The 23,390-nt window shown below is 29.3% G+C and overlaps 2 protein-coding genes across 3 annotated transcripts; one reads left to right on the forward strand and one right to left on the reverse strand.

The window, feature by feature from the left end:
- Window positions 1-394: 394 nt before the first annotated feature.
- CRIF (growth arrest and DNA damage-inducible proteins-interacting protein CRIF) lies at window positions 395-3,027 on the forward strand. Its single transcript, XM_088258057.1, has 3 exons — window positions 395-818; window positions 1,383-1,618; window positions 2,715-3,027. Exons 1-3 carry the CDS (start codon window positions 518-520, stop codon window positions 2,913-2,915), a joined length of 738 nt encoding a protein of 245 aa, XP_088114183.1. The 5' UTR covers window positions 395-517; the 3' UTR covers window positions 2,916-3,027.
- Window positions 3,028-6,215: 3,188 nt separating this feature from the next.
- Window positions 6,216-23,319, reverse strand: LOC148310628 (1-acylglycerol-3-phosphate O-acyltransferase Pnpla3-like). Of its 2 annotated transcripts, XM_088258116.1 has the most exons (10): window positions 22,995-23,280; window positions 17,273-17,505; window positions 16,380-16,568; window positions 14,980-15,240; window positions 12,083-12,258; window positions 10,731-10,835; window positions 8,913-9,059; window positions 8,304-8,469; window positions 7,742-7,877; window positions 7,279-7,626 (listed from the first exon to the last, which is right to left on the reverse strand). In XM_088258116.1, the coding sequence occupies exons 1-10, from the start codon at window positions 23,152-23,154 to the stop codon at window positions 7,421-7,423; spliced, it is 1,779 nt and encodes a 592-aa protein (XP_088114242.1). In that variant the 5' UTR covers window positions 23,155-23,280; the 3' UTR covers window positions 7,279-7,420. The 2 variants fall into 2 exon arrangements, with proteins under 2 accessions (XP_088114243.1, XP_088114242.1); XM_088258117.1 differs by lacking the exon at window positions 10,731-10,835 and having other exon boundaries at window positions 6,216-7,626; window positions 22,995-23,319.
- Window positions 23,320-23,390: the final 71 nt, after the last annotated feature.

Raw genomic sequence — 23,390 nt, forward strand, 5'->3', positions numbered from 1 at the left:
ATTGAATAATTTATATACCCCCAAAAACGGCATGCACATTGCATATTAGCTTGGTTGCAGAAGCATCTAGACAAAATTATTATTACTTATATAAGCAGTATTTTCTTAAAAGAAATTAAATTATTGCATAATATTCTCATAATTAGAAGCGTTAATAAGCGAGCGCTTGATGAACCACATTCGATTTTACGAATTGATTCGAGTCATTTTTTTCATTTAATTTTTTTAAATCCACTCATCGGAATAAAGTTTTGCAGAATAAAGTTTATGATAGTGAATCAAATCAGACATCTCGGAATTCCGAAATACCTAGATATATTTTCCGATTACAAAAAAAAACAATTCGTGCATTCGGAAAGCCAAAGCATACGTACGCATGCGTATGAGGCTAGCTGTCAGACCGTTGCTCATTCTATTTTAGGTTATGTTGTCTGTAGCTCGGAATTATCAATAATTATATGTCTTTATATCGTTGATCACATTAAAGTTAAATAGCTCTGTTAGATTTTATTTCAAAATGTTTAAAGTACCTTCTTTACGTATTTCTTCACTTAACTCTAGACTGCTTTATTGTGTCCGAACAATTGCTACCGATCTTGAAGCAATCGATTTGGCTGATACCATCATCCAGGAAGATGTTACAGCTAAAGAATTGGAAATAGAAAAAAAGAGAAACAAATCACGCCTTTCTACTGCTCACTTTAATATTATGCATGGCCTCCCACCTTATCCTGAACCGCAACACAAAATTCACCATTCGCTAAAATATCAGAGAAAACTATATGCAAGATTCGGTTCCAATAGCAATATTGATCCAAGTGAGTTGAAACTTTTTTTTGTTTTATTTGATTTTGATAGCCTTTTTCAGATGTGCCTATATCTAGGCTTAACAGGGAAACTAGTTCGTAGGAGTGTTATTTTTTATGGTGTAAGTCTAAAAAATATTTTGAGTATGTTCTTATATTTGTACAGAAATGATCACTGTTTATAAGTAATAAAATAAAACTAATTTATTTTACCATTGAGAGATTATCATTAAGGTATTATAGATATCTCAAAGAGAGAAGAAAGTTTTGTTTGAATAGGGAATTTGAAAGTCTGTTCATTTATAGGGCTTGCTAAGCGTTTACTTTAAATAATATGTAATATTACATATAGGTGTGTATAACATGCGTATGTATATAAAATATTGTTAGTAAAAAAACTGACATATTAAAAATGGGGAGAATGGCGAATGTTACACAGCATATAAAGTAATCATTTAAATCAACCGATAATAGGTTGCGAATCCTATAAATGCCAAGACTTTCATATTCTCCTATCACAAAACCTTATTTTTGTCGATATCTTTAATATCTTCAAACAGCTTCTTTATGCCCTAGGAATCTGCTGGATGGACAAGGAGGCATTAAAAGAAGCAATTGACTATGAGAAAGTTCTCGAAGATAAGACAATTCCGGAAATGATACAAATGGCACATGAACAAAAGGAGGACGAGAAAAGAAAAATAGCAGAAAGGGAAGCTCTCCTTCATACTAGAGTCGCCAAAATCGCTATTTGGGAGGCTGATCTTAAAGCGAGGCAAGAAAAGAGTTTGGCTATTGCCAATGCAGCCAAGGTATGTTAATTCATTTTATTATAACATTAGAAATCAATAGTGGTAAGTGTCGCGGACTCTTGAGTCAGAGTTTCTCGGTTCGAACCCACTCGACCACAATTTGATACCTATTTCTAATAATGAGCCGCTTAGGCTTGACAGAGTGACTTGGATACGTCTCGTGTTGGCCATATGCTCCACCTAGGTAGCGAACATGGAAAAAGAAGGAGAAGAAGAAAGCTCACAGAAATAGTAAGAAATTGTAAAAGAAGGATAAGTATTTTTGTAAATAATGAAATCACAAATATTTCTCTTTAAATTAAAAAAAATAAATCTATGTTAGTGTGAATCACTACAACATATTACTACATTTCAGATGGAAGTATACTTAATAAATTTTCATACAATACACTGTGATCATAGTGTTGTACATTTAGTATGATTTTCTATGAATAGGAAATATATAATGGCACACCCAGTGGTGTACCATTATGCGATACACAGTAGAAACAGCAAAAATTGGTGCACAAAGTATTATTTCAATATCGTATGTTCTTGATTATTCATGATTAGAAATATCCATCCATATAGATAATACTATTTAACTTATAATTTAAGTTTGAAGCACTAACTTTGTGATTTTCCATTTTATAATTAAAATGTAACTTTGTTTTAAAATCACTATAAATATTTTATTATAACTTAATAGCTTTGAAACCGATAGGCATTATAATTCAGTTATAATAAAATATTTATAGTGATTTTAAAACAAAGTTACATTTTAATTATACTATTTAACTTGTTTACTCATCCATCATTTTGATTCATTAATTTAAAAAACTCGGTTGGATTTTTGTATTTCTTTCTTATATTGTTCTTATTCAGATAGGAGGTGCCACTTAACAAACATTGTATGTAGTGGCCTTTCTTTGCCACATTACTGAATATTGTTACTCGGAATATGAGCTTGTTATCTATACTACGATGTTAATTCAACTGCATCACTATTGTTGATGTGAAAAATCACAATTGTGTCAATTTTGAATTTGTTATTTTTTACCCATTATTCTCTACAGTAAACAAAATAATGTTTTTCTTTTATTGTGTATAATTACAGGCTAAGAAGGAAAGACTGATCGAGGAAGTAAGAAGACACTTTGGATTTAAAGTGGACCCAAGGGATGAGCGTTTCCAGGAAATGTTGGCTGAAAAAGAAAAGCAACAGAAAAAAGCGGAAAAACTAGCTAAAAAGGCAGCGAGGGAAGCTAAACTGTTGGCGATTATGCAGCAGAAGAATGCAGAAATATTGTCTTCTTAACTGGGGATCTTGACTTCTCATAAGCATATTATATGTTAAAAAGTTGTGTTCAATTTGAATACTTTTTTGTTAGTGTACAGATGTTTTATTTAAAGAATTAAAAGTAATTTAAAAAATTGCCTTTTTATTTTTTCACATGCAAAAAAGTCTGTATTTAAAGAAATTTTCCCTTCCACTTGATATGTGCCCATAGATAAAAAGCAGCTATGGGCATTTATGGATATTTATCTATGGGCGCACTGCTTATAAACTGCTCCTGGTAAGTATTTTTTCATTGAGTCATAAATGTTTGTTAACCTTTTCATAGCCGCAAATAAATTACGCCGCAGTGCTCAACAGGCCAAGTATTTTTTTGAAAAAAAAAAGTTGTCTAAAGATTTTTTTTTTTGTTGTTTTTATTGAATTATAATTTACTTACCAAATATTTTATCCCGCATCGATTGTTAGAGTTTTATTCTTGAAGTTAAACCAGTTTCAAATTTTCAGGGTTGTCACACTAAGTCGCACACGCAAGTTTTTATTAAATTTAATATTAACACACAACTATTATTTATCAATGGAATATTTTAAAATAATAAGAAAAACCAAAAAAAATTGAGCAAAATAAAAACCCCTGGCGTTCAAAACAATCGATTAAAATAATCAATATTTCAAGTGGTTTGAGTGGTAGCCCTAATGACATCTGTCAACTGTCAGCTGAAAGTGATACCGATAAATCACTTAAAAGTATTTAAAAACTTTATAAAATATTTTGTGACAACTTCAACTGATGGCAATGTATGTTCCGTTTTTGACAGATTGTCAATATGAGTTAAAACTGCGGAGTAATACGTCATCAAAAGTACTGACGAGATATCTCGTCTCTGGCCATACGGGCACTCCGCCATTTGCCGAGATATCTCGTCTCTGGCAACCATCGGGTTAAAGGCCGCACATCACAAATATGCATCAAATTTTAGAGACTGCTGTAAACCATTTTATTTGAATGGGCATTATAATATGAAATAAATAAACAAGACCACGAATACATCAATGTGAAACAATTTGTAGAAGCTTCGAAAGAACTTATGGCACTTGAATGCCAATGACTTATATTTGCAAATTTTATTTTAAGATACATAAAATATCTTTAATCTTAAATACTGTTTGGAAGAGATCCATTAAATTTGATACATTTTTAGGTAAATTTTACAAGAAAAACGAGTTAATTAGTTTTATAAAAATATATATTTCAGTTAAGGGTACACATTTGAATACAATGTTTATCCAATATTATTATATTTGTGCACATTGAATGAGTTTAGTACACCAGTTATGTTATAATACAAAAACATTTCTTTTATAAAAAATAATATGTATATATAGTCCAACCAATAGGATTTCATAGTATGAAATACATATGCATCTTAATAATAAAATTAATAATTTAAATAATACCGCCCAGATATTTTTTTATTGTTGATGGAATTAAATAAATAATTTAATGTCTACTTTGTTTATGTACTCATTAGATATAATTTGAAATGCAACTTTCATAAAACATTGTAATTATTATGGTTATTAAACAGTCTGAGATGTTTTGTCTGTTTATATTGCTTTAATGTTGGCAACATTATTATTTCTTTTTTTAACAATATCGCAGTCTGTATGTATATTTGGGGAAGTTTTTGCATGATTGAGTAAAATATGGAAATTTACATGTTACATGCGTGTCTTTCATACTAAGTAAATTTTTTTTAAGGGACAAGTATGAATTAGCGCAATTGCAAGTCAGTATATAAATACGAGCAGTGGATGTTATAGTATATATGTATATATATATATATATATATATATATATATATATATATATATATATATATATATATATATATATATATATATATATATATATATATATATATATATATATATATATATATATATATATATATATATATATATATATATATATATATATATATATATATAGTACCTACAATATGGCACATATTCCATATTTATGGGCAAATATATTTATTTGTAAAAAATACATCTATATATCTAAAAATATATCTACATTATACTACGTAAGGGGAGCTAAAATATCACATTGAAGTCTTGATGAGTCAGTGATCAAAAAATAAATAACTTCTTTATTGTATACCAATAACTAAGGCCAAAGCCTTTATAAACATTTAACAGTATTTTATTTACATTTATTTATTATTTAAATTGCAAGTTACTCTTGAGTAAAATATTTTGTGTCCTACTAATGGAAGAAAAAAAACTAAAGCCTAATAATATATGTAATTTATTTTGAACTTATAGATATAAGGTACATCCATAGCACAGCAGACTCAATTGACCGAGATGGATTGTAAGTAAGTCTCTCAGTTAATTTTTTTCCTGGCAAGTTCAACTATATTGAAAAATGAACAAAAATTACAATTATTTCGCTCTATTATGTATGAAATAAAATAACTAAAACCTAAAGTAAGAATAAAAATTTTGAACAGCTTAATTCTTCCCAATGGACATAAAAATAGAAGTTAATAATATTCTTATAATGCTTAGAAGTTCACATGTTTATAAAAAAACATGTAATATTTTTTAAAAATAATTTTGGAATCTGCTTTTCAACAACATCATAATCCAAAACAACCCGGATAATCCGTTTCTCAGTTGATCCAATTCCGGTAAATCAAGAGTCTGCTGTGCTTCTAAGAATACTCTTCGACATGGAATTTAATACAAATACACCTTTTATTATTTTAGTTTATCATGGTTTACATCATTTTTATGTAACCTGGTTCAAATGAAGCTTATTCAATAATCTGTCAAAAAAAACATACACAAAGTTTCATTACTACGATTATAATTTACATGTTTTTTTTTCAGGAACTAATCTAGTATATAAGTAGAGAACATTTGTATTTAAATATAATTGTAATATTTTACGATAAAGCAACAACCTTTAAGCCATTTACTAAATTAATGTAAATGAGAAAAAAATCATGATTTTTGCATCAAAAATATTCATCAAAATACCAAAGATAATACAAAAATATAGATACATATAATGCAGTTTGTCGCCTCGTTTATATATTTTTAAATAAATGGCTTACAAGTTGTTCCTTTATCATCAGTGATATGTGTAAGTATTTTATCATCACACCAATGCCGGTCGCGAAATCGCATTTCTTAGTTTGGAACAATGTGATAAATAAATCTAAAAATGTTATATACTTCATGTTTTCATGGTATGGATAATGGGTAAAGGGAGCCATTGAATGACTTATAATTCTCAATAATAGTAAGTTTTTGTTCCAAACAGAAAACTTTTATATGGGCACTGAATATTTGAAGATCTATAATTGTTACTTTCCTAGAAACTAATTATACTCAGAATTAATGCATGCATGCTTTTAACACATTTGTTATTATTTTCTAAAAAGATATGTTCCAAAATACTTACATCAATCGTTTATTTGGAATAAAATTTATATGAAAATAGGTTAACCGACAGAAATTAGAGACTAGTTTGTTTAATGTATAATAATTTCTTCCATGCACTTTGGTAAATTTTTAATTGTGGACGATTATAAATTATTTCATTTGAAAAAGAAACATGTCATATATCTAAATCTAAAACTTGTACATGTTATTAATAATAAACCATTTTGAATTATTAAGAAAGTGTAAGCGTTCAATGTACTTTCATTAAGCGTTCATACACTTTCGTTAGGACATTTTAATTTTTTAATTAAAAAAATAACTAGGAATACTCAACAATGTGATATTGGAAATAACAATTATAACAATAATGATAATTCTATCTAGATAGGAATAATAAATATTAACATATTCTAAATAAAATCTTAATCCATTTTACATAAAGTGCAAATTGTTTCTAAGATATTTAGGTATAGGTCCACTCTACGAAAACTCTGCCAATAAAATATATATAAAGATAAAGAATAAACCTAAATTGTTCACATTGAAAGAGTGCAGAAGTTAAAAGAAATATAGGAAAAATAGTTATGAGGTGGTGTATACATATAAATAATTAACTTTTTTTGTTTATCTGCACTCAATATTGAAAAGATTGATTAATTATGTCTCCTCTTTCTGGAGGATAATGTCTTATCCCTATCATTTCTCTCGAGGCTGACAATAGAAATTATGTGATGCACCATCATCACTTACTTAACTAATGATTATTCAAATAGCCATAATCAATGAGGTAATTCGACACGACTTAAATAATATACACTTAATATTCTAGCATCTTACAGGCAACATATCACAATCTTGTTTAAATTCAGATTAAATGTCTGCATTTTTACAGAAAATGACAGGATCGGTAATCAGTTCCCACCTCTTTCTTCATTTTCAAATGTGAGATGAATGGGAATTCACAAGGAATAAAATATCGGGATGACAAACAGTGTTGTTAATTGTTAGTGTTAGTCACAGAACATTTAAGATAAACAGTAACAATCGAATAAATAAGGTGACGGGAGTCACTGAGAGAGGCGGTACATATTTGGGTCGGGACAAGACACGAATTTGGATAATGGCTGATCGGACTCCGGTCGGTCGGAATCTTCGTCTAATTGGTGAACATATCCCGGAGATTTGGGACGACCCCATTCACTTTCCGGATCGGAGAATATATTTCTTTCATTAATGCAGTCTTCCAGTGACATCTCTGACATTCCTTCTAATTCTGGAATAGTAAAAAGAATTTTTTTTATTTACATTTATCAAAATATATACATATTTATTATGTCTACCAACGCCCCGAATGATTAATTATCATAAAAATTTAGAATGTTCCTTACCATTGTCGAAGAAGTTGATTTCATTTTCTGGCCAATCATTGTCAAACTCTAACTGTTTGTTGACTTCCCTTTCTGTTGGAGACTGTAGTGTTTCTGCTTCAGCATCCGTGACATCGTATATTTCTGTTATTTTGACCTGTAGATTAAAATAAATTAACGTTTAATAATCGAAGTCTGCTAATTATAAAATATTTAATAAAAGGTAGACGGACTTTTTGCAAATAATTAAGATAAAATTTATCTATCAGCTTATTAGAGTATTAAAAATATATTGTAATCAAAAGTGTGAGCGAGAAATGCAGAAAGTCAAACCAATGTCTCAATGTTAGTGCAAATTATTTGGAATTTGACCCTAAATTAGATTAAATCATATTTTAAATACAATTTAATTTGACATGTGTCATAAAGATGATCACCAACAGTATCAATAAAATTGAGCGCAATTAATTATTCTTGATATATTGCGGCAACATGGAAAAATAATATGCATAAATAACAGCATAAAAATCATTAAAAAATATTGATTACTGTTTTATTTCAAAAGAAAAAAAGAAGTACGCACCTTATTGTTGCAGTCAGTATAATAAAATGCCATAAGTGCATCATGTTGCGATGTCACATGAAGAATTTGTTCAAAAGTGTCGTCATCTAGCGGCAAATTTTCATCAATTACGAAATTCGAAGTACTCTTCTCCAGTTCACCGAGTCTTGAAACCATCGAATGTGACCTTAAAATCAGAGAGAAAAATTAATAGAAGCGTTTGACTGGAATAGAAAAAAGCAAAAAATGGACAAAACATTTGGTTTTATATATACACAATATTTGAGGCACTAACTTTATGATTTTCTTTTTTATGACTTACAAATTAACTTTGTAATAAAATTGCTAAATATCTTTACATATATCTAAGGAAACACATTCTTAAGCCTTGGAGAAGAATTATTATGAAGTTAAATAAAGTGTACAGTTTTATATATGGTTAAAAAGCTAACGCTTGGACAAACAATTATTAAAAATTCAATACATACTTTAAAATATTTAAAAAAAAAAAGGATTGTTTTTTGTTATATTTTATTGTTTTTTAGTAATTTGGTTATTCAAGCGTATATGGATTAGGTAGTAATATCTCAAAATAGGGGGGTTTCACATTGTTTTTCTTCAATTACTTACTTGGTAACATGATGTGGTTCTCCATTTTTGTGATATCCGTGAAGATTGGACATGTCTGTTTTGTAAACCATTTCCTGGGCTTGGCGTACCAATACTCTGCACACTGCCCAGAATGATAAGTTCATAGTTGGTTTATAAGCTAATATCCTACAGAACAAAAAAATTTAAAAAAAAACATTAGAAAATAGTCAAAGGATATACATTAATTATGCGTTTAAAAAAAATATTAAGTCAATTTCAATTCAGTCAAGCTAATTTCTTTTAAATACTTATAAAATTTTAACTTATAATTTATAAAGAATGATTATACATTAAAGTTGTAATAATTTATAGAAATAAGTTTTTTGACTTATGGTTTAAATTTATCTTTCAATATTACATAATTGTAATATTGAAAAATAAATTTAAATTGTAATAAATTAAATATTTAAAATTTGTAAACTAGGATACTGAATGATATGAAACTCTAAAAGATTACTCGGAAAATTGAATATTATCAATTCTTCAAAATTATTCAATCAAAATTGAGTACATATTTCACATTTAATAAATTTATAATGTATTTCTTATGCTAATGTCCACAATAGAACAAAGATAAACACTTCAAATAATGATGTGGTTATCTTGCATATGAAATATTGAACAAAAATTTGAACCTACACGTGCACATATGATATTATTCATAATTATTATTATTCATACATTACTAAACACCAAGTAACAAACGAAAAGTGTTAGATAAAGAGAGATATTTTTAAGCAATAATTATGTAGAGGTATAACACATAAGATTTATGACTAGCTCAAAAATATTGCATAAAATCTAACGGGAGACAATACTGTAAAATAAACAACCAATAAAACATACAGACATTGATTTGAATATACGTAATACAAACATTTAATGGACAAAGAAAAAAATGATGAAAACAGAGAAACTTATAATAGGTTTTGGTATACAAGAGAGTTTGAGACTCAAATAACACAAATGAAGTGAATATTTTATTATTTAAAAAATTTAAAATGAATTTCCTAGACGTTATACATACACACAGGATGTCATTGAACAAGATTTACACTTATAATGAAATAAGGGTGTTAGAAGCAAATATGTATAGCAATCTCCGAAATAATAATTACTGAGCTACATGACTACTTCTAGATGTAAGGCCAAAATGGCGAATATAAAAACTAACACACATTCTTTATAAGTTGAGTACCGTGTGACTGTGCAGTTATAAAAATTATACGCACAAATATTTTGTTGAAGTCAGATGGGAACTAACTGCAAGCCTTATATGGTGAACTAAATATCTGTCTGATTATGGGGTTGTGTTGGATGCCTCTAGGGAGACGTAAAGAAAGTGGGGCAATAATGTGTGAAGAGAGGCGGCGAATATAAAGATTCTAGATCGGATGCCGCCTGCGATGACAGATAGCAATATTAAAGCTTGAGGAGGAGTTGATCCTTAATAAAAAGTGTGGAAATTTTTCCCACTGTTCAAATAAAAAATGGATTTATATGGATTAAATTATCACCATGAGCAATTAAATAAAAACCGCATTAAATAAGCTCAGAAATTCAAGATTCTACTGTAGCTCATAATTAGTAGTAAGGACATTACTGTAAGGACATTATTTTTATGCTTTTAATGCACTCTATGAACAAATAGCAGTATCTGAAATATGTAAATATACCAACGTTAAAATTTTAGACACAACAAATATAATGTCCAATAACAGATTTACCTTGATCACCAAACAAGCTTATTGATAAAGCCTAAAGCAACGGCAACATTTGCGCTGTAAGATATTTTACCTCTTTTTAATGCTCGGGTGCTTTCCACATCCGCGTCGTGTGATCACAACATTGGATATGACCCTGTATTGAAGAGTATGAGTCTCAATAGAACCACCGATACAACTAAACATATAATACTCTCGTTAAGAAAACCTATTATAAGTTGAGCATTGTAAAACACTCACTGAAAATCAATGCAAGAAAATGAACAAAAAATATGCCAACCATACTCATATTTTAATGACAAATTTCAGTGAAAATTAAAAGGATTTTAAAAAAAAAAGTCACTTATACATGGTAAGTTTTAGAAATTTACCAAGCAGTAAAAAACTCACACATTAAAAAAAAATTACTTGCTTTGTCTCATTAAATAGATATGTATGTATGTAGGTTTGTAACACATGATGCAAATAAGTCATGTAAGTCAATTCAAGATTGCTTTAGAGAAAAGGGGACCTCTATTTTGCACTCTTTTACTGCTTTTTATGCTATAATCTCTACCACTGGGAAGTGCATTCGCAATTATACAGTGGCACAGCACGAAACAGCCATACACATTGTGATGTAGGTAAAACAAATATATTGTATAGCAAATTTCTAAAATAAAAACCAATGGGCTGTTTGTACAGAAATAAATTTAGTAAGTACTTTTATAATATTTTTAATTTTTTTTATTTACAGGCTGACTATTAGATTATTCTTTTTTTTTACAGAAGTGTTCTGAATCTTTATTACTACTTATTTAAGAAAATATGGAAAATTAAAAATATTTTAACATTGCGAATACAATACCGAGTGTTTTGAGAATTTAATAAACTACAAAAAATACATAAAAATGAATACTTCCACTATTAAAAAATATATATTTACTTTGGTTTAATAGACTGTTTTAATTTCACCTGACTAAAATAAGATTAAAATTCTCATTTTCATTTAATCAAAAAGTTTCTTTATTTTCATTTTGTGAAATAATAAAAAGTATTAAGATTGCAGAAATAATAAAGGTAATTTTTTTGTTGTTTTTATATTCTACAATACTTTCAAATGAAAATAAATGAAAGAAGAATAAATATAAAATTATATAACGGGAATAAAATTTCAATCAATCACTTGTTTCCAAGAAGTAAATATATTTGCTACATTATGTATAATATTTATCATTCATTCCAAATACAAGTCAAATAGTGATGTGTAACTTCATTACTTTTGTGAAACACAAAATATTTGTTTATATTTGATCAAACATTTACAAATGATAAGTTTAAACGAGTGAGTCAGGTATTTGGGGCAATTCATTGTGCTCGTGCTGGAACAACGATTGTATGTAAATTGGTTCAACGACCTAAATCAGGGTGCTCAGAGGTACTCACTTGGTGAATGTCGCGTACACTATGTCCACAGGCAGCGTACACGGCAGGGTGAGGAGAGACAGGAGCTTCATGCTTCGATGTTTGAAAACCCAGTTCATCAAACCTTGATTAGCAGAGTCTATGGCATTTTGGAACACGGTAATTACTGTATCTGGCAAGTTAGCGACCAATGCTTCCTGCAAAATAAAATAAGTTGATCTGGAATCTTGACAGAACTGTTGACTGTAAAAGAAATCACAGTAAAGGGTTTCCATATCAATAGTTACGACAAGATAAGTTCCAATTACTAAAGAAAAAACTTGTTTTTTTTCCACTTGAGTTTATTTTATGACGACTAGTTTCGGAAGCTAAGCTTCCATCTTCAGGTCTAAATGTAAACTTATATTTAGACTTACATTTAGACCTTAAGATGGAAGCTTAGCTTCCGAAACTAGTTGTCATAAAATAATCTCAAGTGTTAAAAAAACAAGTGTTTTCTTTAATAATTTCAACATGTCTTACCACAAAGTAAATGCCAAAACAATAAATAAAAAGACAAGTTTGAATTGTAAAAAAAAACAATAGAATTAATAAAAGCTTGAGAAAATTTGCACTTCACCTAGAAATCAAGTGTGTTCATAAGCTTCAATGAATAAAAAAATGCACCTATGTTACATATTTGAATCAACAAACCTCTTACAAAATTAGGTGACATGAAAATATAATGAAATAAATTGTATATTACACAGTAAAAAATTCTTTACAAATGTGAGAGAGGAGCACAAAGGACATTGCAAAGGTATAAAGTAATGCTATAAATACATTACTTTTTTTAGATTTCTGTATTCTACCTTAAAATAAATGTCAACTTCTATCACTTGCTTATAGCGCTCTTTGTTTTTCTCTCCCAAATACCTAGTTTATGCTCTTACTACGTTTAAATTTTTCTGTATGGCAGTATAATGTACACAATAACAATTGAAACATTTCAGAAATTGTGAAATAAGATTAGAAATGAATAACCTGATAGGCAATAGTGTTGAAATGAATGAACCTACAATATGATGAAGTCAATATTTATACTGATAAAATTCTAAATGCAATTGTAAACATGGATTGTTTGGAAAAGAGGCATACGTATCAATAAATAAACATACAATCTAATTGAAAGCGAGATAAAATTTAAAAATGCTCTTGAACCATAGCAAATCTTTACATTTCTCAGGGTTTATAATATTATATTGTGTAGAAGGAACACAATAATATCTATTCAAATAATACGGAAAATTGAGGCAATTAATTTGAAATACACATATAACGTTAGAAAGATAAAGCATTGTGTAGATTGCGAAATAATCAAATCCACTTTTATGGCACCGAGTCACCTACAAAGATCAAACAAAAAACATCTTGAAATTGATATTCGAGTTGAGTGTATTATAATAGATTAGATGATAAATAGTATATTTATGACGCGCAACTTGAAATAAAATAAACAAATACCCCAGTGACTGATAATTTTCACTTTGATAAAAAATATAATGATAAAATACAAATATTTTTATATAATCATTGCGATATCTTCGAGCATGATTAATTTAACATGTGTTTGATTAACGGGAATAAACTTGAGACATAGTGGGACTTTACTCGGTGGAAAATGCATTTGTTGTACATACATAATTATCTGACATCAGCTGACTAAAATTTACTATACATATTTTTCTTTGTGTATCCACACGAAACTGTTTCGAGTATAGAAAATAATTATTGAAACTGAAAAAACATTAAATATTGTAAGCATTTTTACAATGAAAAAAACATAAATATATTTTTATTTATGACATTTCGCGTGTGTCCAAATCCTTGTTTACAAAGTTGGGTTTCTCCACTGAGGAGTTATTTTTAGATTTAATTGTAAAAATAACTCTTAATGATATATTAATCTCACTCCTTTCAACAATGTCATATATCAAAAAACTTGATTTTTCAGGAGATCGTTTTTAGTTTAAAAATATAATGAAATGAATTAAAAATAAATATCGAGCCACTTATTGAACTTTTTACTGTGCAGCAGATCTTTTTAGGTAAAACCTGAATGTTTTTTCTCCATTAAAATGAAAATATTTAGGATAGTTAAAAAAAATGATTAAACAATACCTTTTTATTCAAAATGCAAAAACAACACTTTCTGCCCTGTAACGGGTAAATATTAAGTTAAAAATATGCCGCTTTTGCTGGGATATGATACATTTTTTAGGCATTCCGAAAACATGCGTAATTGAAAATTGTCAATTTTTGATATATGACGTTGTTGAAAGGAGTGAGCGATATGTATGATTCCCAAAAATTGTGTGGTTGTCAATCATGGGTAGAATGGTGTATGTTACACATGTATAAAGTGATCACTTAACCATCTTATGACAGGTCATAAGCCCTGTAAATACCCAGACATCTATATTATTCTTCATCTTTATTGAGATGTAAAAATGTGTATATTTATTAATACATCATTTCAAATAAAATAATCAAAGAACTTTCAAAAAATATATAAATCATTCCCTGTGTATTTTTAACTATGATCTGAAAGTATATTGTCTTAGTTTTTAACGGTCATTCAAATATGGATAGCATTTTACTTGGTTACTGTCCCATATGTTATCAGGACATCATTAAGGACACAACACTGTAGTTTTCAAGGTCGGTAAGAAGTTCTGATGACACACGGCACACTGACCCAGAAAAACACTATGAAAATGGTCATTTGATAGTTATTCAGTTATGGTTTCATAAGCATAATTTAACTTCCCAAACTATATAATAATATGTATAATGATGATGATTAATCTGATAAGGATTTGACATTATATGAGAGAGTGATCAGAATAAAAGATTTAAATAATATATAATCGCTTTACCTGTCTGTGATGTTTGCACTCTAGGCATTCAGGATCATAGTCCACTGAGTCATCGAGGGATTCTTGTATTTGGAAAGTGGACTGAACTGCGAGGCAGCGAGTGCAAGAGATAAGATTGTTTCTATGCAAGAATCGGAGCGCATCATCGAATCCCTGCTTACACATGTTGCTTAATACTTCCGGATTGGGGGGAAACAAAATTCGAGTAAACCTGTTTATATTCTGTCTAGAGAGCTCGATACTGGTATTGGCTACGTTCACCTAAAAATGTATTTAAATGATTACTTGTATATCAAAAGAAGATAGAAAATTTCCTCAAACAAAGGAAAAAAATTAGTTATTTTATTTTTAATTTGTTCGGGAATTGTACAGCTTTACATTTAAAAATGTATATAATAAACAAGTTACAGTAACAATAATAAACATTACATTACATTAACAAAAAAAGTTACATTAATAAAAATTAAGCCAATGAAACAATTCCACATTTATGTTATAATAACTATTAAAAACATTAAGATATAAAAAAAAGGTGTAGGGTACTATCGTGGTTATATGACTGGATTATTGAGAGTTTACTATTTTACATATTTTAACATACTTAGGACGGGAAAGGTATTTCAACACATTCGGTCGATTGATGTTTAAGGACGGGAAGGGTATTTTCACCATGTGCGCCGGCCTCATTTCAAAATCAGAAAATAAGTAATTTTTTTAATGTTTTTATATAAATATTATGCACCAATCTTTGTTAAGGTCTAAACTATATGTACACAATTATCAAATCCCGTAAAAATGCCCGTCCGAAATGTGTTAATATAATGTCAACAGATAAGTATGTACTAAATTGCACTATAATTTGTTAATGAGCTATAAAATTACAAAACTGTACAGTTTAATTAATCATCATTAATTGCATGAATTTTCAAAGAATAACTAATGTGCATTATTATCTTAAATTTCAAGGTGCTGGCGACCCAGATATTGAAGTAATTAGTTCTAAAAAGTGGAACGCTTTAAATACAAATATAAAAGTGGAAAATGAATTAAATATTAAATATTACGTTTAATTTGATACATTACATAAACAAAATCTAATAAAGTAATCTTGATAAACTATTTATGAAAATATTCCATTTTATATGCTTGTCAAGCATATAAACAATTAACTCCCAATGACTCCCAATGTCAATCAGTTGTCATTGAAAACATTTAAAAAGGTAATAAATAGTATAGAAGAATACTTATTATATAATATATATGTACGTCAATATCATAGTATGACGCACATGTAGGATGGTGTCCTTCAACTTGTGATGCGTGAAAAAACATGTTAAGATTTTTTTTTGTCAAAATAAATAAAACAATGATAAGATATTATATAGTAAGACAAGTCTTACGTGAAACAGTTGAGAGCTCAGATCCCTTGGGCATATGTCACTTTCCCCGCAGAAAGGGCTGACAGTGATGGTGTTCTCATCCAGTATAGGCAGGTTGTCACTAAAACCACCATCCATGTAACGAATGCCATGAAACCTCGGAGGCAATAGCCCCGAGAATACGGGAATAAAGCAGGAAGCTAACAATGCCTGAAAAATACAACCTTTTAATATTGGAAAATAAAAGTAACAATTACTAAACAAACAAGTAATATTTTTGATGCTATATATTGAGGTTATATTTGATGCCATAATTGGCTTAAGCAACAACAGTTGTTTGCATTTATTTTTTAATCACTTTCAGAGAGTTAAGATGTGATAATTTGAATTAAGTGATGTAATGTCAAGGTTTGATTTGGCCAATTAAGACTAGAATCTAGGAAGGTTTGTAAATGTTTTCTAATCTCGAATGTTACATAATAACAAGTGTATGACATAAGAACAAATTTTTGTAATTATTTAATTTTTTAAAGTAAGACATATCTTTAATATAGAAACTGCTGAGATATACACGGGACAATTACACATTCCATAGCAATTTCAAAAGCAATAATGTATTTTAGCTAGTAAAGTTGCATCTGCTTAGCCACTTAACTGGTGAATTTAAGCGAGAAAATTTGCCAGTGCATGAAACGTGACCGACAAGTCGAAACAAGACTGTCCAATCACCTGTTCGGGTTATTCCATAAAAACAAATGGGTGAATATTTGACTCTGGCAAAGCAGGATTGACGGGTCGGAATATGATTCACACGAGTGGTCGGGCTCGTCAATGTAATAAAAACACCTTGCCCGAGCCACGCTCGGGCTAGTCAGGGAACTGGCTAAATACTTTTGATTTAAAGTTCATTATACCTGCTGAAGATCTTGCTTGCTGTTGAAGTGAGAGACGATGACATTCTTTCCGTCGTATACTCTGGTGAGGGATATATGCAGCTTGCCGCTGACTCTAATGTGGGCATCGTCGGGCAGGAACTTGGCCAGACCTTCGAGAAGGACATTCTGCACATTGAAAGAAGGGCTGAAAGGTCCCAAGGATCCCGATCGAGCCTCACTCACAACACGCAGCATATCACTGGTTATCTCCCCTGCAAAAACATATTATTTAAAACATTTAGTATATATTGTTACAAATTTTGAATAAGGAAGTATTTATAGCCGTTTTGTCGATTGATACTTAAGGACGGGAATAGTATTTTTACCTTCCCGCCAGCTCATTTCAAAGTAAGAAAAGAAGCAATTATTTAATGTTTTTATATGAATATTATGTACCACTCTCTTTGTTCAGGTAGACCTGAGTTTAGAAACTATATATTTAGTTTAGAAACTATATGTACACAATTATCAAATCCCGTCACCAGTGGTCCGCAGGCGTAAAAAACACCCGTTCGAAATGTGTTAAATGATTTTTTTATTTGTAAATAGGCTAACGATGGTGTCTTATTAAAGCCGCAAGGATTTTTAAAGCATGAACTTGAAAGGGAGTGAAATGTCAAGATAATTTAAAATATAATAAAAGGCACATGTCAAGCTAACGTAAAATATTACAAAATAATTGTTGCTAACTAACCTAGTAAATATGACCTACATATAAGCTGTTTCTTTAGTAAGTAGACATATTCATATTGAGCAAATGTAAATATGAGCTTGTAATATCCTATATTTATGTTTTTATTTTTTTATTTTACACTTTTTACAGAAATGGTAAATACCACTCAACTATGTAACCATTTACATATACAACAAAAAGTTAGTCGAGTGAGATCAATAATATGTAACATATAAAAAGAGGAGAAAAAAACAATTAATTTTTATTTAATGCTGGGAATAATCTATTTATAGTTCAATATTTGAATCAACACAACTTATTGGAAGTAATTCTCAAAAAATTGCTTTGTAAAAATTAAGTAAAATCACCATATATTATGTACATATATTAGTATCAAGTTATTATTTTTTGTAAAATATGTTTTAATTAATACAATGAGCAGCTGACCTAAAGTAATCGATACATCACATAGTTCATGGTTTAGTGAAAAAGTGAAAAACATAATACAACTTTGTTATGGTTACTGATAAATAAATAAAAGTATCCTAAAAGTTATTATTTTTTACAAAATATCTATTAATTGCTTCAGTACGCAGCCGACTTCAAGTAATCAACACATCACATAGTTCTCGGTTTAATGAAAAATTTAAAAACATAACACGACCCTGTTATGGTCACTGATAAATAAATAAAAGATTCCAAAAAGCCCATTTTAAATGAAAAGAAAATGACCTTTCAATTTTGATGAAATTATGTAACCGAGGAAGTGCATAAGTAGAATCATTTTTTCGGTTTTCCACTTCTCCTCTCACTCATTCGTTCCACATGTCCAAACCATCTCAACACACCTTTCTGAATTTTATCGATAATGTTATCTCAGCTTTGCATTCCTTCCTTATTTCACCATTCGAACATCTATTCTTATGAATAACAATAATTTCGTAAGACGATATTGCATATTTATGTAAATAAATTATAGTCTAGGTACAGTTTTATTATTTTAATGGTTATTACATGTTATTAATATAGAAGTATACGTTATGGATATTCAGTTTAACTAGCGAGTTTTCATATATACTTATACTTATTTCTAATATTCATTTGTTACTTATGCGTCTGGACCAGTATATGAAGCGCAGGACTGATCACAATAACATCACTATGATATAATTAGCTGAGAAAAGCCATTAAAAAAATAATAATAATAAAATTATATATATATATATATATATATATATATATATATATATATATATATATATATATATATATATATATATATATATATATATATATATTCTTAGTCACACCTTATAACACTTTTTTTTACTCTCTAAAAAGAAAATCATTGTCAACTCAGGCATCAACTTTAGACAAGATTGTAGTAATTACATGTGTTAGGGCTGTCCATTTTGTTATAATTCTTGATAAAAACATTTTATTTGTAAGCAATAACCATGTCCTTAAAATATTAACCTTTTTTTCCATTAAATGGAGTATATTCATTAAAATGTTTTCTCTTATACAAGTAGGACCATTAGATCAAAAGCTTAAAATGAATTCTAAGAATTTTTGGATATACCTAATTCCTTAATGAAAAGTGTCATTTGTTACTTGGGAAATTTAATCCTGTAGAAATTTTATGACTACTGCTAACAATTCTTGGAAGGACGAAATTTGAGCTATCATAGAGGATTATACTATTAGGTGTTATTAGAGTTGATATCTATAATACATAATAGGGAATTTCAAACAACAATGAAAATAGTAAAGTTTGAATTTCAGTGGGTATTTAAAATATAATTTTTGATACATATATCATTTTAGAATTCACATTCTTCTTTGTCCCTCATCTGCACCAGACATAGAGCACATGATGCCATGTAATTTAGATTGTAAATTACATGATGGCAAGGTAATTAGTATTAAACTTTAGGTACTTGTATATGAAAGATAACTAACTAACCATCACACCGCTTCCCGCAGGGGGAGGCAGAGAAAATAGAACGCCACACCACTCTGTCTTTGCAAACATTATTCGCCTCTTCCACATTCATGCATCTCCTCATACATACCCGCCGATTATTACGACTCCTAACCTGACCACTTTGGCATACCTGATCGTGCCAAGTTTTTATTGATCTTCCTCTGTTCCTTTTTCCAATTACATTTGCCTTATAAATTTGTTTTACCGTTCTTTCCTCACCCATGTATATGAAAGATGATCAAACAAACTCTAAAGCAATACGTACTTCGTTGTGAAATACAAATGAAACATAACTGGAAGTTTTAGAAAATATTCCGAAAACAAATGAAATACATTCCATTTTAGCAAAATAATAATGTATTACATAAAGTAGTTATATTACTGCATCTATTTTTTAACACCAAAATCGTAGTCATAGTAGTTTCCGCTATCTTATATTTCAGGCACTTCAGGTGAGAAGTATAAGATGGCGGACACCAGTGGCGGTACTTCCCTAGAAGCCCAAAAGCCCGAAAACGCCAAATAAAAATGACTAAATCTAGACCAAATGATTAAAAATACATAATTAATGTGTGACTGTTTTTAAATTATCGTGCGCTTATATGTTTATTAAACACCATGCATGCCATTATATGGTGATGGTACTTATTGGTAATGGTTGATATCTGAGGAAGATATTTTATTATAGTGAACATTTTCTTTGTTTAAAGGTGATGGCTATACCTTACAAAAGTTACATGTATGCATATTTTTACAATGATTACAATACATTGTTTATATTTATAATACTTTCTGGGTGCCTTCTATATACTGGGAATGATATGAGGTGAAGAAATTATAGGTACATCATGTATTCACGAATGTGAACAATAGTGGGTTTGCCTTACTGGTAAACCCTAGGCACGCCACTGGCGGACACTACTTATTTCTGAAATACATAATTTTTTTTGCTAAAATGGAATGTATTTCACTTGTTTTCCGGACATTTTATAAAACTTTTAGTTGTGTTTCATTTTTCTGTTTGTTTCAAGTACATATTGCTTTAGAGTTTGTTTGATTAACTTTCATGTATCTGAAGAATTGCTGTTACTTTGAATCAGCATTATATAAATATTTATCAGAACGTATTGATGTCATACAAATCAAATAAATAAATTGGGTGAATATTTATTTCGGCAATACTTACAGTATGATAAAATGATCATTATCTAGTTCATTAAAACCAATGTATGAATTGTGATGTAATAAAAAAGTGAGTGAAATATTTATTTATCGTGTTTGTGTAAAGGTCGCTGATATCCGTATCAATAGCTTTAGTAAGATATATGACGAGAAAAAAATAATAATATTCATTGTTTTCTTATCTTACTTTATAGTGATAATATAATTCCTTCAGATTACGCATAATCTGTATTGGTACATATTTTAATATTAAAATGTCCAACAAATGCTCATCAATCACCTTTGTAACATCGTAGCATTTACAATTATATTTATATATATCTTCTTTTTCAAACCCTCATCAGTACCCGGTGGCGCATAGGGCACTGAATCAACTGAATCTTGATCGTTAACACATGAAAAAAGGTGATCAGCCCTCCGCTACAGGTACGGTAATACGGTAATTTGAATAAATATTAGAGTGAAAAAATCACTTATTATTATATTTATTTAACTCTCCACGGGGATCGAGCCCGGGACGTCCATTACGGCAGCAGAGCGTGCTGATCATTACACTACGGAGGTGGATATATATATATATATATATATATATATATATATATATATATATATATATATATATATATATATATATATATATGTAATATGGTCAAAATGAATAACTCCGATACTTTTTTATATCACCCTGGACTGCTTCCTGAAGCGCAGGACTTGTCTCCATACAATGATCAATAATAACACAATGTCAATACAATGCAGTGCCTTTTGTACCATGAAGTACAGATAGGGGTAAATAACAGGATTTTGGTGTTAAAAAATAGATGTAGTAATATAAGCAATGCAGTTTACATTTCAGCAGTTCGATTATATTGCAATCAATACTACTTAATACGGCATTAAGTCATGCAATATACAACACATGATACCGACTAGAATATACCTGTTTCAGGAGAGAATTAGAATATTTAATCAGTATGCTATACTACATAGAAAAAATAGAATAATAAAATATAAAACAATTGATAGATAAATACTGGCGAAAAAGCTTTTAAAAATATGTAAACTGATTTTGAAAATAAATAGCTCTATGTCAAAGAGGAAAAGAAAACTATATGTTATATACAATTGGTTAAAAAATCTAATTAAAATTTAATATCATAAGAAAAGTACACAGGAAAGATGCTGTTTAAAAAATGTTCTTAAAATTTTAGGAATCACTAAAAAAAAGTCTTTACTCCTTCACCAAAAGTGTGTAAATCAATTTGAATATAAAACCAATGATTTAGCAATAAAAATGTTACTGTAATTTACTTGAATTTTTAACATGTCAGAATTAATATCGAGGATAAATTGAATTAATTAAAAAATATATGCAAATACAGCTTAACTTAATTTAAATATTGCAGGACCTATAATGTTATTATAATGGCAAATCATGATGCATTGCAATAATTTTTTATGTAAAAAAGTATGTCTGCAAAAAAAAATTAAGCTCATTGTAACATTTTTTCACTAAGGAAAAAAATAAAAAAGCACACTGGCTGCTTTTGAACCATGTATAGAAAGTTGAATTAATTAAAAAGTAAAAGTAAAAGTTGACATTGGCGTCGTGCGGAGAAAGGGGAGAAAGGCTTGATCACCAAAATTAAGATATTTTCCTTGACAATCACAAGATGAAAAAAAGATTAAATAACTTAGTAAACAAAATACAAATAGGATAATCATAAAACTAAGTAATATAGTTTACGTCATTGATAAGGCATGACATGACGCTTGTTTACGCTCTAGGAAGGTTACAAAACAAAGCGAATTTTGTGACGTGACGTTATTGATAGTTATACTATATAATAAAATATTACCTAAAGGAAGATCACAAAGCAAGCAGCATGCTGATATAGCTCCAGCCGAAGCTCCCGATATCTTTTCCAACAATAAATGTGGGGCATATTTTCTGAAGCATACAGCCACCCCAACATGATAAATTCCTAGGAAACCACAGCCTGCGAATGATAGATTCATAATATTCTCTTATTTTTAACGAAAACACAATCACTCCGCACTGAACCGATGTATTTCGAAAACTATACTGGGAGAAACCTCGGCGGGCGATTATAAACGGACGAGCAATCGCCAGTGACAAAATGTAAACAGCTGATAACAGTCATAACATTCGCATGCAATACTGACATCTAGCGATCGTTAGTGAAATACCTTTATAGCGCTGGCCGTTAAAACTAAGTTGATCGATAAAATAG

Source organism: Brachycentrus maculatus, unplaced genomic scaffold, assembly GCF_059751285.1.
Source record: "Brachycentrus maculatus isolate JH-2025_06_01 unplaced genomic scaffold, ASM5975128v1 h1tg000090l, whole genome shotgun sequence".
Taxonomy (NCBI): Eukaryota; Metazoa; Arthropoda; class Insecta; order Trichoptera; family Brachycentridae; genus Brachycentrus; species Brachycentrus maculatus.